At 46.2% G+C, this 14,216-nt stretch overlaps 1 protein-coding gene across 1 annotated transcript in view; it reads left to right on the top strand.

Annotated features, from left to right (window-relative positions):
* Positions 1-3,698, top strand: part of slc67a2 (solute carrier family 67 member 2) — a 79,524-nt gene extending 75,826 nt beyond the window's left edge. The window contains exon 6 of the mRNA XM_085998960.1: positions 708-3,698. Within this exon, the coding sequence (XP_085855086.1) occupies positions 708-1,519 (812 nt within the window). The 3' untranslated portion in view covers positions 1,520-3,698. The remainder of the gene's footprint in view (positions 1-707) is intronic.
* The last annotated feature ends 10,518 nt before the right edge of the window (positions 3,699-14,216 follow it).

The following is a 14,216-nucleotide window of genomic DNA, read 5'->3' as shown; positions in this document are numbered from 1 at the left end:
TTTAAAGGGCAGATGTCGTGCGGCCATTTTTATTTTGGCCGACTGCCAGCACCTGCCCACCTTTCACATTTGTATGCAGTGTGCAGGCCGCGATCGCTCAGCCTGGCACTCGTCTTGAGTGCCGGGCTGTTTCCATGGCACCCAACTCCCCAGTGGTCCAGCAGGACCCCGGTGCACGCAGCGCAAAGCCCCTCCCCTTTAATCAGGGGAGGAGGCCTGCAATGACGCGGCACTGCTGCACGTATCACTGCGACATTGAGTAGTAGCGCCCCAAGAAGCGGGTGGAATGCTTCCAGTAGCGCTCCACCTCCTTCTTGGGGCGCTTCTACTGAATTTACGGGTAGGGGCGCTAACATTTTCGGGGCATTAAAATTAGCGTCCCGGCGAGGTTAGTGCCCCAAAATGGGTGCTACCCAATTTATCTCCCTTTGTGTACTGCTTGACCTCGAGCCCACTTTCCATTTCTACAACCAATCTGTTATCAAAACTGCATTCTTTTAACCTCTGAACCATTGCCTGCCTTCACCTGCCCCTCCTGCTATGTCTACTCCTTGTCCACCACCCTCTACTGTGCTCTCGGACATCTCTCTACATGAGGAGTGCTACAGATATATAAATTGTTGTTGTATTTAAATGCCAATATCCGAGATTGTATTGCATTTCCGTGGTGTCGATGTTCTCTTTTTAACTATACTTTACTATTATAGGCGTTGTTTGGTGGTTGCCTTACAAAGAATGGTTGTACGTTCCAACAAAAGAACTGCTCTTGACAGAAATGAATTGTGAGACCAAGTGCACTACTTTATGGAGAGAAGAAATTAGGAATAGAACTACTGACCCGTTGGTCACAGCAACCAATGGAGTGGTGAGGCCCAAAACATCAAATCCTCTCTGGAGTCAGTGTATGTCAGTGGGACAAAAGATAAAAGGATTGGTTTGTTCTAATCTGTGGGATGTCTTCCTGGTAAAGTTTCTGATGGCCCTAGCTAACCTCCTGTATTACAGCAACTTTGTTCTGGCCGTTGAAGAAAGATTTAGTGTAACACCAAGACTAATAGGATATCTCATCAGTTACGGTGGAATAATTGGAGCTCTATCAGGTTTTATAGCTGGCTCTGTCACCAGACTGTACAACAACAAAATCTTATTACTATTGTTACATTCAAGCATCCTCACGTGCTGCATGATGGTGATGTACTCTGTTGCAACGTCCATATGGATAGTTGTATTGTGCTCAACTGTTTTGGGATTTTCAACCACTATTGGCCGCATGTGCATCACTGACATGGAATTGAGCCGAGGTGGGAGGCAGGCCAGAGGTACGCTGATAGGAGCTGGTCAGTCAGTGACTGCTGTTGCACGTATACTTGCCCCACTGCTTTCTGGGATTGTTCAGGAGTTCAACATGTGCGGCCCGCCAAGACTTGGAGCTGCCTTAGCTTTACTGGCTATCTTCCTTATGACTTCTATTCATTCAAAACTCAGCAAAACCACAGAGGCTAAAGTCAAATTACATTAAGGAATGGCAGAAAGTAATGTCAACTAAAGTGACCTTTTTGAAGGAAAATGTTGGCAAACGTGTAATAATGTGCCACTAATTTCTTTTACTGGTTCTTGTTTTCTATTCATTACCAATTTTCTCTCCACGTTCCCTCCTCTCTTTAAAGCATTGACTCTTTGCTGGACTACAGTTCCCCGCTGGTACCCTTTATGTCAGAGTTTTGATGGCGAATGTCAGCAGGCTATGCACCCATGATGGGAATGGCAGCTCATCCCAATCCTGCCCTCACCCACCACCTACACAGACGCATTTCCAATGGGATTTACTGGATAGCAATCAGAAGCGGGAACCCTTGCTGATTTTCCCCTCCCTAAGCTATAAGTCCTGAGGCTAGTTTTAATGTCTTAACCAATGCCTTGGTGGATCAGAAAACTCAGCACAGACCTGGGAAACAAACTGCCGATTTCATGGCACCTATGGCTTAGGTGCTCACCATATAAATTCCCTGAGCCACTGAGAAAACTGTGGTTCTTGATTTTAATGTACCATCAATAAGAACATTGTGCAATGACTGCCTCCAGAAAACGTAGAGTATGTATGTGATAAAACAACAGAAGATCCAAACCTGAAGAACAAAATTTGATGCCAGTATCAGATAAAACTAACCCAAATGATGCATCACCTTGTGAGACACAAAGAAGGTCCCAGGAGTTTGATCTTTGGGGTGTGCTGAGTTACCTAATCTCAGCCAAGACAGCAGTTCGAACGATGTAGGGAGGGAGAATTAAAAATCAATCATAGTTCCTTCTCCAGATTGTGCTCCAGTCACTTGTTTGCCAGTGAATGCAGGTGGATGACATAAAGACTGTGATATACTCGAAGAGCTTGTTGACGGTCAGCATCTAGATTTACGGGTGGAGAAGGTGCTCGAGGGCACCCACTGCTTATAAAACCGTAACCCAGCAAGAGTCCTTCCCTTCAGGAGAAGAGAGAAATTTGGATGATGAATATTTATTTATTGCTCTATTGTATATTTAAAGTTTTACATATATTGCACAGTTCCTGTGCTTATAAAAAGATCATGTCAACCTATTTTCGTCACACCTGTGAGTTAGTTTTAAGCTGTAAAATATGTACGAGGTATACTTATCATTGTACTTCCCTTACAGTCTTTCCAAACTGAAGAAAGAACAAACCTGCATTTATATGGCATCTTATTGCATCCCAAAGCACTTTACAACCACTGGATTACTTTTTTTGTGAAATGCAATCACTATTATGTAGCTAAACAAGGTGGCTCTTTGGCACAATGCTCCACAGTATCACCCACTTCGGAAACCTTGCCCAATCTCGACCCACTCTCTGACATAGATATCTGTCTGTTCTCTTCTCCTTTAAGACTTTCCTTAAAACCTATCTTTTTGATTTAAGATTTTGGTCATCCCTCCTAATCTCTCATCCTTTTGCTTGGCTTCTGTTTTCTGTGAAGCACCTTGGGACATTTTTCTACATTAAAGGCACTATATAAATGCAAGTTTTTGTTATTCTGAATATATAGTAGACAGTGTGCTATTGATCCAAGGCAAGTAAAGCTGATCATGATGTAGGGTTTGAAGTTGCTATTAGTTTTATTTTAAGCAAATGACTATTCACATATCTGAATAAAACTTATAATTTGCACTATACGGTGAATGGGATCAAATGGATGCATATAGTAAACAATAATTGTGGATTGTGGATGCATTGGTAATAATTTTCCAAAACTCCCTGGACTCGGCAAAGGTCCCAGCAGACTGGAAAACTGCTAATGTAACACCCTTATTTAAAAAGGGCAGTAGACAGAAGGCTGGAAACTATAGACCGGTTAGCCTAACATCTGTGGTAGGTAAAATTTTGGTGTCCATTATTAAGGAGACAGTAACAGGACATTTGGATAATCATAATTTAATAGGACAAAGTCAGCATGGTTTTATGAAGGGGAAGTCATGTTTGACAAATTTGCTGGAGTTCTTTGAGGAAGTAACATATAGGGTGGATAAAGGGGAACCAGTGGACGTAGTGTATTTAGACTTCCAAAAGGCATTTGACAAGGTGCCACACAAAAGATTATTGCTTAAGATAAAAAATCACAGGATTGGGGGTAATATTCTGGCATGGATAGAGGATTGGCTATCTAACAGAAGGCAGAGAGTTGGGATAAATGGTTCATTCTCAGACTGGCAATCAGTAACTAGTGGTGTTCCGCAGGGGTCAGTGCTGGGTCCCCAACTCTTTACAATCTATATTAACGATTTGGAGGAGGGGACCGAGTGTAACATATCAAAGTTTGCAGATGATACTAAGATGGGAGGGAAAGTAGTGAGTGAGGAGGACATAAAAAACCTGCAAGGGGACATCGACAGGCTAAGTAAGTGGGCAGAGATTTGGCAGATGGAATACAATACTGGAAAGTGTGAGGTTATGCACTTTGGCAGGAAAAATCGTAGAGCAAGTTATTATCTTAATGGCAAGAAACTGGAAAGTACTGAAGTACAAAGGGATCTGGGGGTCCTGGTGCACGAAACTCAAAAGGTTAGTATGCAGGTGCAGCAAGTGATTAAGAAGGCCAATGGAATGTTGGCTTTCATTGCTAGGGGGATAGAATATAAAAATAGGGAGGTATTGCTTCAGTTGTACAAGGTATTGGTGAGACCGCACCTGGAATACTGCGTACAGTTTTGGTGTCCATACTTAAGAAAGGACATACTTGCTCTCGAGTCAGTACAAAGAAGGTTCACTCGGTTAATCCCGGGGATGAGCGGATGGACATATGAGGAGAGGTTGAGTAGATTGGGACTCTACTCATTGGAGTTCAGAAGAATGAGGGGCGATCTTATTGAAACATATAAGATTGTGAAGGGGTTGGATCGGGTGGATGCGGGGAAGATGTTCCCGATGATGGGTGAAACTAGAACTAGGGGGCATAGTCTTAGAATAAGGGGCTGCTCTTTCAAAACTGAGATGAGGAGGAACTACTTCACTCAGAGGGTGGTAGGTCCATGGAATATGCTGCCCCAAAAAGCTGTAGAAGCTACATCATTACATAAATTTAAAACAGAAATAGACAGTTTCCTAGAAGTAAAGGGAATTAAGGGTTACGGGGAGCGGGTAGGAATTTGGACATGAGTCTAAGTTCGGATCGGTCATGGCCCTGTGGGTAGCGGAGTGGGCCCAGGGGCCGTGTAGCCTGATCCTGCTCCTGTTTCGTGTGTCTAATTCTGTTAGATTCAGGAGATGGTTCTGTGATAGTGGATTGGCGGTTAGGATCAGATCAGCCATGATCTTATTGAATGGCGGAGCAGGCTCGAGGGGCCGATTGGCCTACTTCTGCTCCTATTTCTTATGTTCTTATAATGGTGGTGGATATTACATTGCAGTAATAAGTTGGAAAAGTCTTTGTATTTGTTTAATCCTTATATCGAAGGATTTTGACTGAGGTAATGAAGGGTGGGGCACATGCATGATGCATCAGGTATCCGTCTCTGAAGTAATATGTGTCTGAGCCAAAGCCATTTTAAAATAAATTATCAAGATTTTTTATCCAGTGGTCAATACAAACAACACTAACACAGTTGTTTAACTAAAAGTGTGATTTTTGTGTTTAAAAAAAACTCCATCACACCTCTAATAGAAACATGGTTTCCTTTAATGATCAAGTGGTATATTCTATTTTTAGCTTTTTAAAAAAAAAATATTTGCTTTCAGAAATAACTACTTTGACACAACCCAAAGTCAAACTGGAAATATTCCATAATTTTCACCTGTATTCCGTAAAGCAGAAAAATTGACCACCTCTTTTAATATTGAAAATTCATATAAATACTTGAAGAAAATGTATAGAATTATGTTATCTCGGGAACTTAAAACATTTTTTCCCATAAAAACCTGATTGATGGCAGGTGTTACCTAAGCTTTGTGCATATCTCATTTTTGCACGGGCCATGTTGTTCAATATTTCTGTGCCAGAAATGTACAGTGCATTTAGAAAAAGAATTTGGGAAATTCTGGTTATTTGAATTCAGTTCGACAATGGTTTACAGAAGATTCTGTTATTTTTTAATGTCAAAATGTAATGTTTCTATGTCTTAAATGTTGTTTACACAAAACATTTATTTAAAGACAAAATTGAAATCCGCATAAGTTACTGATGTGTGCATTGGAGCTAATAAAATGGCTGTCCTAATAAACTTTACTTTACTTATGTTCTCGGGATGTGGGTGACACTGCAAGGCTACGTTTATTGCCCACCCCTAGTTGTCTTGAAAATGTGGTGGTGGGCCTTCTCCTTGAATTGTTACAGTTCCCACAATGGTATTAGGTGGAGAATTCTAGCATTTCGAATCAGGAATAATGAAGGAACGGCAATATATGTCCAAGTCAGGGTGGTATGTGACTTGAATGGGAATTGGAGATGGTATTCTCATGACATTGTTGCTCTTGTCTGTCTTGGTGGTAGAGTTCATGGAGCTGGGTGATGCTTTTGAGTAACCTTGGTGAGTTGCTGTAGTGTATCCTGTTAGTACATACTACTGCCACACTGTTCCAGTGACAGAAGGAGTGGATATCGAATTTGTTAGATGGGGCATTGATCAAGCAGATGGCTTTGTCCTGGATGGTGTCGAATTCCTTGCATGTTGTGGCTACATCCATGCAGACAGGTGATGAGTAGTCCATCACCCCCCCCCCCTGCCTTGAGCCATGTAGATAGTGGAGAAGTACTGAGAGGTCAGGAGCTGAGCCACTTATTGCAGAAAATCTAGCCTCTCCCCATCTCTGGCAGTCATTATATTGATAAAACTGGTTCAGTTAAGCTTCAGGTTGATAGTGACCCTGGAATGTTGATGGTGGGGTCTTGGCAATGGTGGTGCCGTTGAAGGAGGTAGTTGGGCATTCTTATTGGAAACGATCATTGCCTGGCACTCATGTAGCACAAATGTTAGTTGCCATATGTCTGCCCAAGTCTTGAGATTTTCTAGGTCCAGCTGTAAACTGGCATAGGCTACTGCATTATCGAAGGAGTTGTGAATGGAGCTGGACATTGTAGAATTGTCAGTGAACAGCCCTATTCAATGACCGTAAGACAAAGGGAAGTTCATTGATAAAGCGGCTGAAAATAGTTGGGCCAAGGATGCAGCTGTGAACTCCTGCTGTGGTTTCCTGGGGAAGCGATGATCGGCAGCCAACAACCACGGCCGTTTTCCTCTGTCTCCAGTCACTGCAGGGTGTTCCCATTGATTTCAGTTTTGTTAGGGTTCCATGTGCCATTTGCAGTGAAATGCTGCCTTGCTGTTGAAGGCAATTACTCTGGCCTTTCACCTTGCATTTTGATCTTGTATCCATGTTTGGATCAAGGTTGTGACAAGGTCAGAAGCTGAATGGCTCTGGTGGATTCTAAAGTGAGCATCGGTGAGCTGGTTATTGGCGAGTAAGCAGCACTTGATAGTGATGGTGATGATTCCTTCCATCACTTTGCTGATTGGAGGAGGCCAACAGTGTGGTAATTAGCCGGGTTAAATTTGTCTTGTTTTTTGTGGATATGACATACCTGGGCAATTTTCCACATTGTTAGGCAAATGCCAGTGCCATAGCTGTACGAGAACAGCTTGGCTAGTGGGCTGGTATGTTTTGGTGTGGAGGTCTTCAGAATTAATGCCAGGATGTTTTAAGAGCTCATAGCCTCCACTGTGTTCAACATACTCAGCTACTTAATGTCATGTGGAGTGAACTGAATTGGCTGGAACTGACATCTATGATGCTGGTGACCTTAGGAGGAGGCCGTGTAGGATTGTTCACTTGCCACCTTTGTCTGAAGACACTTGCAAACACTTCAGCTTTACTCTTGCACTTGTGCTGGGCTGTGTCATGGTTGTGGATGGGGATGTTCATTAAGTATCCTCTCATTAGTTGCCTGATTGCCCACCACTGTTCTCAACTGCATGTGATAGGGTTTACAAAGACAGAATAATCCTCTGGGAGGGCAGCAATGCTGTAGCACATTTGTTACATGGCATTTGAAACTTACAGCCCAGAATTTCCTCAATCCCATTTAGACTGGTTTCTATGCTTATCCTGCTGACGGGAATTTAAACCCAAATTTCCTGTAGAGCTCATTTGTCTATGCCATAAAGTAAAGACCAGCATAAAAGAAGCCCAAATGCAGTACCACCATTGGGGGCAATAGCAAATGGGAAGCTGCTCACTCAGAGCCTCTTGCCTCTGCTGCTCCTCTTCCATTATTATGCAGAACAGGAGTATGCCCTTTGGGAAGGCCATTCCAGCTGCTTAGTGAGCGGTCAAAACAATTCTGGGTTCACTGAGAATGACAGCACTTTGGTTAAGTGTACTGCTCACTGATGCTCAGTTTGGGTTCCGCCAGGACCACTTGGCTAGACCTTATTACAGCCTTGGTCCAAACATGGACAAAAAAGCTGAACTCCAGGGGTGAGGTGAGAGTGACTGTCCTTGCCATCAAGGCAGCATTCGACTGGTGTGGCACCAAAGGAGCCCAATAAAACTGAAGTCAATGGGGATAAGGGAGAAAACTCTCCAGTGGCTGGAGTCTTACCTAGCACAAAGATGGTTGTGGTTCTTGTTGGAGGCCCCAGGACATCGCTGCAGGAGTTCAGGGCAGCATACTAGGCCCAACTATCTTCAGCTGCTTCAACAATGAGCTTCACTCCATTATAGGTCAGAAGTGGGGCCTGTTACGTCCGTGTATAATAAGACACAGACTGCGGAGAACGGTACAACAGGTGTTTACTCAACGTGGCTCACACTGTAACTGATCTGTACAGATTACTACTCCGGGCTATATACAGGTGTGGTCACTGCCGGTACTACAGTATACATGAGCTGTAAAAGATAGTTCCCCCCTTAAAGGTATATACATTACAATTCCTCCCCTTTTAGATTAATAGTACCATAACACTCATTTAACAATTAAATATCAAACTAATTACAATTAACACTTTTAACATGCAACATTAGCTGAAAATAGTCTATTTATATATTCAGTCTTTGGGGAGGCTTCCTGATCCTTTCTGGATAGCGCCTTTCCCGAGTGTCTTGCTCTTGGTGCGGAGGCGATTCTGGCCCCCTGTCGTCGGTTGGTTCATCAGCTTCCGATGCTACTGTTTCTGGGGTAGATGCGATCTGCACGTCTGGTTCATCACCAGGTACGTATGGGCGAGGCATGGGGTTGACTTGTTCCTGTGACTCTAGGATCTGGTCAGCATGGCGTCTCACGATGCTCTCCCCAACATCCACTGTGTACATTAGTGGACCCTGCGTGTGCATATCGTTCCTGGCTGCCATTTTTCTGTTCGGTAGTCGCGGGCCAAGACTGGTTGCCCTACATTGAAGCTCCTTGTTGGCTTCTCATGGATGTGCTGGAATTGCTTACTCTCAACATCTCTTTGTACGTTTCGTCTGAGCAAATCCAGGCGAGATCTTAACCTTCGGTTAAAGATCATCATGGCTGGGGCCTGGTTGGTGACTGCATGTGTCGCATTCCGGTAGGCGAACAGGAAATTGTCCACCTTGTGCTGCAGCGGAATGTTGTCATTGTACCTAGCCTTTATTGCCTTCTTAAAGGTTTGTACGAACCTCTCAGCCAATCCATTTGTGGCTGGATGATACGGGACGGATGCGTAATGCCTTACCCCATTCTTTTTCAAGAACCTCCGGAACTCTTCGGACACAAACTGTGGTCCATTGTCGGAGCAAATCTGTTCTGGCAAGCCATTCCTGGCAAAAATGGTCCGTAGGACTGCAATAGTTTTCTCCGTGGTGGTGGAGGACATTTTGATGACCTCGGGCCATTTCGAGTGCGCATCCACGGCTATTAAAAACATTGAGTCCATGATTGGACCAGCAAAATCAATATGCACCCGTTGCCATGGAGATGAGGGCCACTCCCATGGGTGTAGAGGGGCCTGTGGTGGTGCATTTTGGACTTTCTGGCATCCTGAGCAACTCTTGGTCAGGTCCTCGATTTGTTTATCAATTCCCGGCCACCACACATAAGCCCTGGCTAGGCTTTTCATTTTTACCCCTCCCAGATGACCCTCATGAAGCTCATTGAGCACTCTATCCCTTAACTTGGGTGGAATTACCACTCGGGATCCACACATCAAGGTCCCCCGGCACACTGACAGCTGTTCTCTCCTTGTCGAGAATGCTGGCAACAGTGAGTCGCCATGTGCTGGCCATCCCTTCACCGTTAAATCATATACCCGAGACAGTGTCGGGTCATTTCGGGTTTCCTTTTCGATACAAGCGTTAGTTACCGGTAGGTATTCAACTATAGTCGAATGGAATATTTCGACAGGATCCACTGCTGGTGCTTCCTCCGCAGTAGGCAGTGGCAGGTGTGATAGCCCATCAGCATTTCCATGCTGTTTCGTGCCCTTTATATTCAATCTCCTAGTGGTGCGCCCCTAGAAAAAGTGACCATCTTTGTAGTCGTTGCGCAGTCATCACCGGAACGCCCTTCTTCGGATTAAAAATGGAGACAAGAGGCTGGTGATCCGTCAGCAAGGTGAATTTCTGCCCGTGCAGATAGTGATTGAACTTTATCACTCCCCACACTCGGCTGAGGGCCTCCCTGTCAATCTGGGCGTAGTTACGCTCGGCTGAGGTTAGTGATCGTGACACAAAGGCTATTGGCCTCTCTGAGCCGTCCGAGAATTTGTGCGACAGCACCGCTCTAATGCCGTAGGGTGACGCATCACATGCCAACCGAATTGGTAATGCTGGGTTGTAATGGGCCAATACCTCTTTCAATGTGATTAGTGTTGTACTCTTCTGGAAAGCTCGTCTACATTCGTCACTCCACTTCCATGGCACCCCAGTTTGCAGTAGGGTGTTCAGTGGGTGTAGTATTGTAGACAAATTTGGCAAGAACTTATGGTAGTAGTTTACCAGCCCGAGGAACGACCTCAGTTGTGACACATTTTCCGGTGCTGGAGCCTTGACTACTGCCTCAATCTTCTCTGGGGACTTATGTAACCCCTCTTTATCAATAACGTGGCCACAATACGAGATCTGTTTTCTAAAAAACTCGCATTTGGGGCGGTTAGCTCAGAGCCCATATTCCTGCAATCTAGTGAGCACCTGCTCCAGGTTGGCAAGGTGATCACTGTCATTTTCGCCCGTGACCAGGATGTCGTCCAAATAACACTGGGTCCCTGGGATCCCTTGCAGGACTTGTTCCATTGCCCTCTGCCAAATAGCCGGAGCTGATGCTACCCTGAATACCAGCCCGTTGTATAGGTAGAGACCTTTATGGGTGTTGATTGTGAGGTATTTTTTTGATGCTTCTACTACCTCCATTTGCAGATACGCCTGGGCCAGATCAGTCTTAGTGAAGCATTTCCCTCCAGATAGCGAGGCGAAAATATCTTCAATCCACGGAAGTGGATATTGTACGGTGTGAAGGACCGGGTTCACTGGTACCTTAAAGTCCCCACGGATGCGAACCTTCCTTGGTTCCCCAGGCGTGCTGCTCAACGACTTTTTCATCACAGGGACGATGGGTGTAGCCCACTCGCTCCAGTCTACCTTGGACAGTACACCTGAACGTTCCAGACTCTCCAGCTCTGCTTCGACGGCTGGGCGGATCGCATAAGGCATCGGTCTGGCCTTAAAAAAATTTTGGGCTTGCGTTTTCTTCAATTTTAATCGTCGCTGTCATGCCTTTTAGTGTTCCGAGTCCTTGCTGGAACACTTCTTTCGCATCAGTTAGGATCTTTGACAGTCGCCCAGGTGTGACGTCGTCATCCTTTTTGTCAGCCACAGTCAGTGCCTGTATGGAATGCCAATCCAGTTGTATTTTCCAGATCCATTCACGTCCCAGTAATGGTGGTCCTCCATCTTGTAATACATACAGGTCTAGTTTTGGTGTTTCCTTACTGTTATATATAATGGTCACCCTTATTTTTCCTTTGGGGTAGACTTTTTGCCCCGTGTACGTCTTCAAAATTTTTGTGTCTCTCAAGGGTATGTGTGAGAATAGCCGCTCGTAGTCCTGTCGGTTTATGACTGTTACAGCTGATCCTGTGTCCAATTCCATCTTTACCTGGACTCCTGCTAACTTGAGAGTGACCCAAATGGTTCGGTGATCCTCCGTTGTGATCACATTATGTAGTTTCAGACAACTCAGTTCCCTGCTTTCGGAGTCGTTATCACTCTTTTGTTCGCCTGAACTATTCTCCGTCATCTTATGTACCTTCTTGTACTTTCCTTTGGTCGGTTTCTTATTGCTGGTTTTCTTTCCTGACCTGCAGACTCGTGCTATGTGTTCTACTTTTCCACACTGTCTGCACACTTTGTCTTTGAACCAGCAATCATTCTGGTCGTGTGTTGTTCTGCCGCAGCGATAGCACTTCTCTGTTCCATATGACATTTCGTTTGTGCCATATTCTTGCGGTCTCTGTTGTATCTCTGCAGCGCCCCGTGCTGCTGCTTCATATGATACCGCAATGCTGAAAGCCTTTTCCAGCATAAGGTCCTTTTCAGATAAAAGCCGTTTCTGGGTTCCTTCACTTTGAAGCCCACACACAAACTTGTCCCTTAAGGTATCTGCCAGTCCCGCTCCAAACTGGCAGTGTTTCGATAGTTTGCGCAGTTCTGTTAAATAATCAGCATTGCTTTCATCCTTATGCTGGTTCTGTTTGTGAAACTTGAATCTTTCTGCTATCAGCAGCGGTGTGGGGTTTAAATGTTCCTTTAGTATCGTTACTGTTGTGTATGTACCTTTAAGAAAAGAACTGATTCTATACTGCAGTACCAGCAGTGACCACCCCTGTATATAAAGCCATAGCAGGCTTCTGTATTTCAGTCTTAAGTTACCCTCTGTTCAGCTGCAAGCACGAGCAGAGGGAGCAGCCAGACTTTGGAGAGTGGATTAAAGTGGTGGTCCCCTGACCAGGAAGAGGAGGAGAACGTTGGACCACCACCACCAACTCCACCATCATTACATCAACTGAGGTGCCTGGAGAGAGAGGACAGAGGAGGAGAAGGAGAAAGGAGGCCTACATCAACATCAACCAGGGGAGAGGCCTTTCTATCACTGCCTCCCCAAATTGGCCTCCACTTCAGGAGAGGGAGAGAGGGGAGAGAAACCAACTGCTTGAAAGGAGGGAAGAAAACTTCATCCGGAACATCTACAGGTGGGTGTTATTTGGGGCACTCTCCCAAGACTTTGTATTTTAGGTAGGGGGAGAAAAGAAGAAGCAAGGCCGGATCATCAAGGGGTGTAGTGTGTGTGTGTGTGTGCTCTTGTTAAAAGCTAGGCCACACACACCACTAATTAGCATCCCTTCTATTGCCTGCCCTGGGAGAGCTTGGAGCTGCCCAAGGTGAAGTCCTTAATTTAATTTAATTACATCGTTAAGACCTGTTGCAGGGCTAAGCTTGGGCTTCTCCAGCTTTTCCAGGTGAAGACGTCTTCTCCCCCTGCCAGAAGACCACCATCACCAAAGACTTTTTCCATCGGAGAGTGCAACCCTGCCTACACCCACCCACCATCCTGAGTGGCAACACTGCCCTTTGTGGCCTCCCTCCTTCCCACCCCCCCACCTCTCTCTCTCTCTCTCTCTCTTTGTCTCTCTCTGCCTGTCTTTCTAAGGCACCTTAGTTTCATCTATTTTATTAATTGCCAATTGAGCAGAGGGGCGAGGGCTCCTCTCCCAATTTAAATCAATAAGGAGAGAGGTGTGTCCTCATTTTAATCAGCTCCCTCTGCTCAATAGAGGACAAAAAAATATATATATATATATACACCGAGGCCATTAACACCTTCAGGCCTGTGACTTGGGGTGAGTGTAGCCCTTAAAAAAAGCACCCCAGAATGGCGACTGCATCTTCGCCGGTGGCGGGGCCAGCCGGGACCTATGCGAGAGTGGTAGCCACAGCCACAGCTGCTCCCGCTGTTCCTGCTGCCCCGTCACCTTTTCGATTAATAACGAAAAAGCTTGGGGTGAAGAGCTACACTCACCCCACTATGACCATCGAGGCCTGCGTCAAGGCCATGGCTGGGGTTGTCGGCCCCTCAGCCATCGTCGCGGCCTCGAAAATGTATGGGAAGGCTGTGTTCTTCCTGGGGTCGGAGCGGGCGGTGTCCCTGGCTGTCGCCAAGGGGCTCACCGTGGGCGGGACCTTCCTGCCGGTGGATCCTCTCGAGGCCACCGCGCAGAGGATCATTATTTCCAACGTCCCGCCCTATGTTCCTGGTGAGCTCCTCCTTCCCCATTTGCGACAACTTGGGGAGGTGAGGTCGGGGATCACGCCCATCCCGCTCGGCTTCCGGGAGGCCAGCCTTCGCCACGTCTTCTCCTTCCGGCGCCAGCTGTTTATCCAGCTGGCGCGGGAGGAGGACACTGAAGGGGCGTTCGTCGTCCTCCACGAGGGGACCGCCTACCGCGCCTTTTGGACGTCGGACGGTGTGAGGTGCCATGCCTGCAGGGAGGTGGGGCACATCAGGAGGAACTGCCCTGCCTCCAAGGCCGCCGGATCATCTCGTGCGGCCGAGGCTGGCGGCGCCGCCGCCGCCGCCGCCCTTCCCCCCGGATCTGCCCGCGCGTCAAGTACGTCTGATGCGCGGTTGACGTCGGGGGCCGATGCCACCAAGGCCTCCGGCGGGGGGGAGGGAGCGTGTCCGGCCGGAAAGAAGGCG

The sequence above is a fragment of the Somniosus microcephalus genome, chromosome 10 (genome assembly GCF_052327205.1).
Source record: "Somniosus microcephalus isolate GS21.2 chromosome 10, FLI_Smic_1.0, whole genome shotgun sequence".
NCBI lineage: Eukaryota > Metazoa > Chordata > Chondrichthyes > Squaliformes > Somniosidae > Somniosus > Somniosus microcephalus.
The sequence above is the reverse complement of the archived record's forward strand: the minus strand, read 5'-3'. Positions and strand labels throughout refer to the sequence as shown.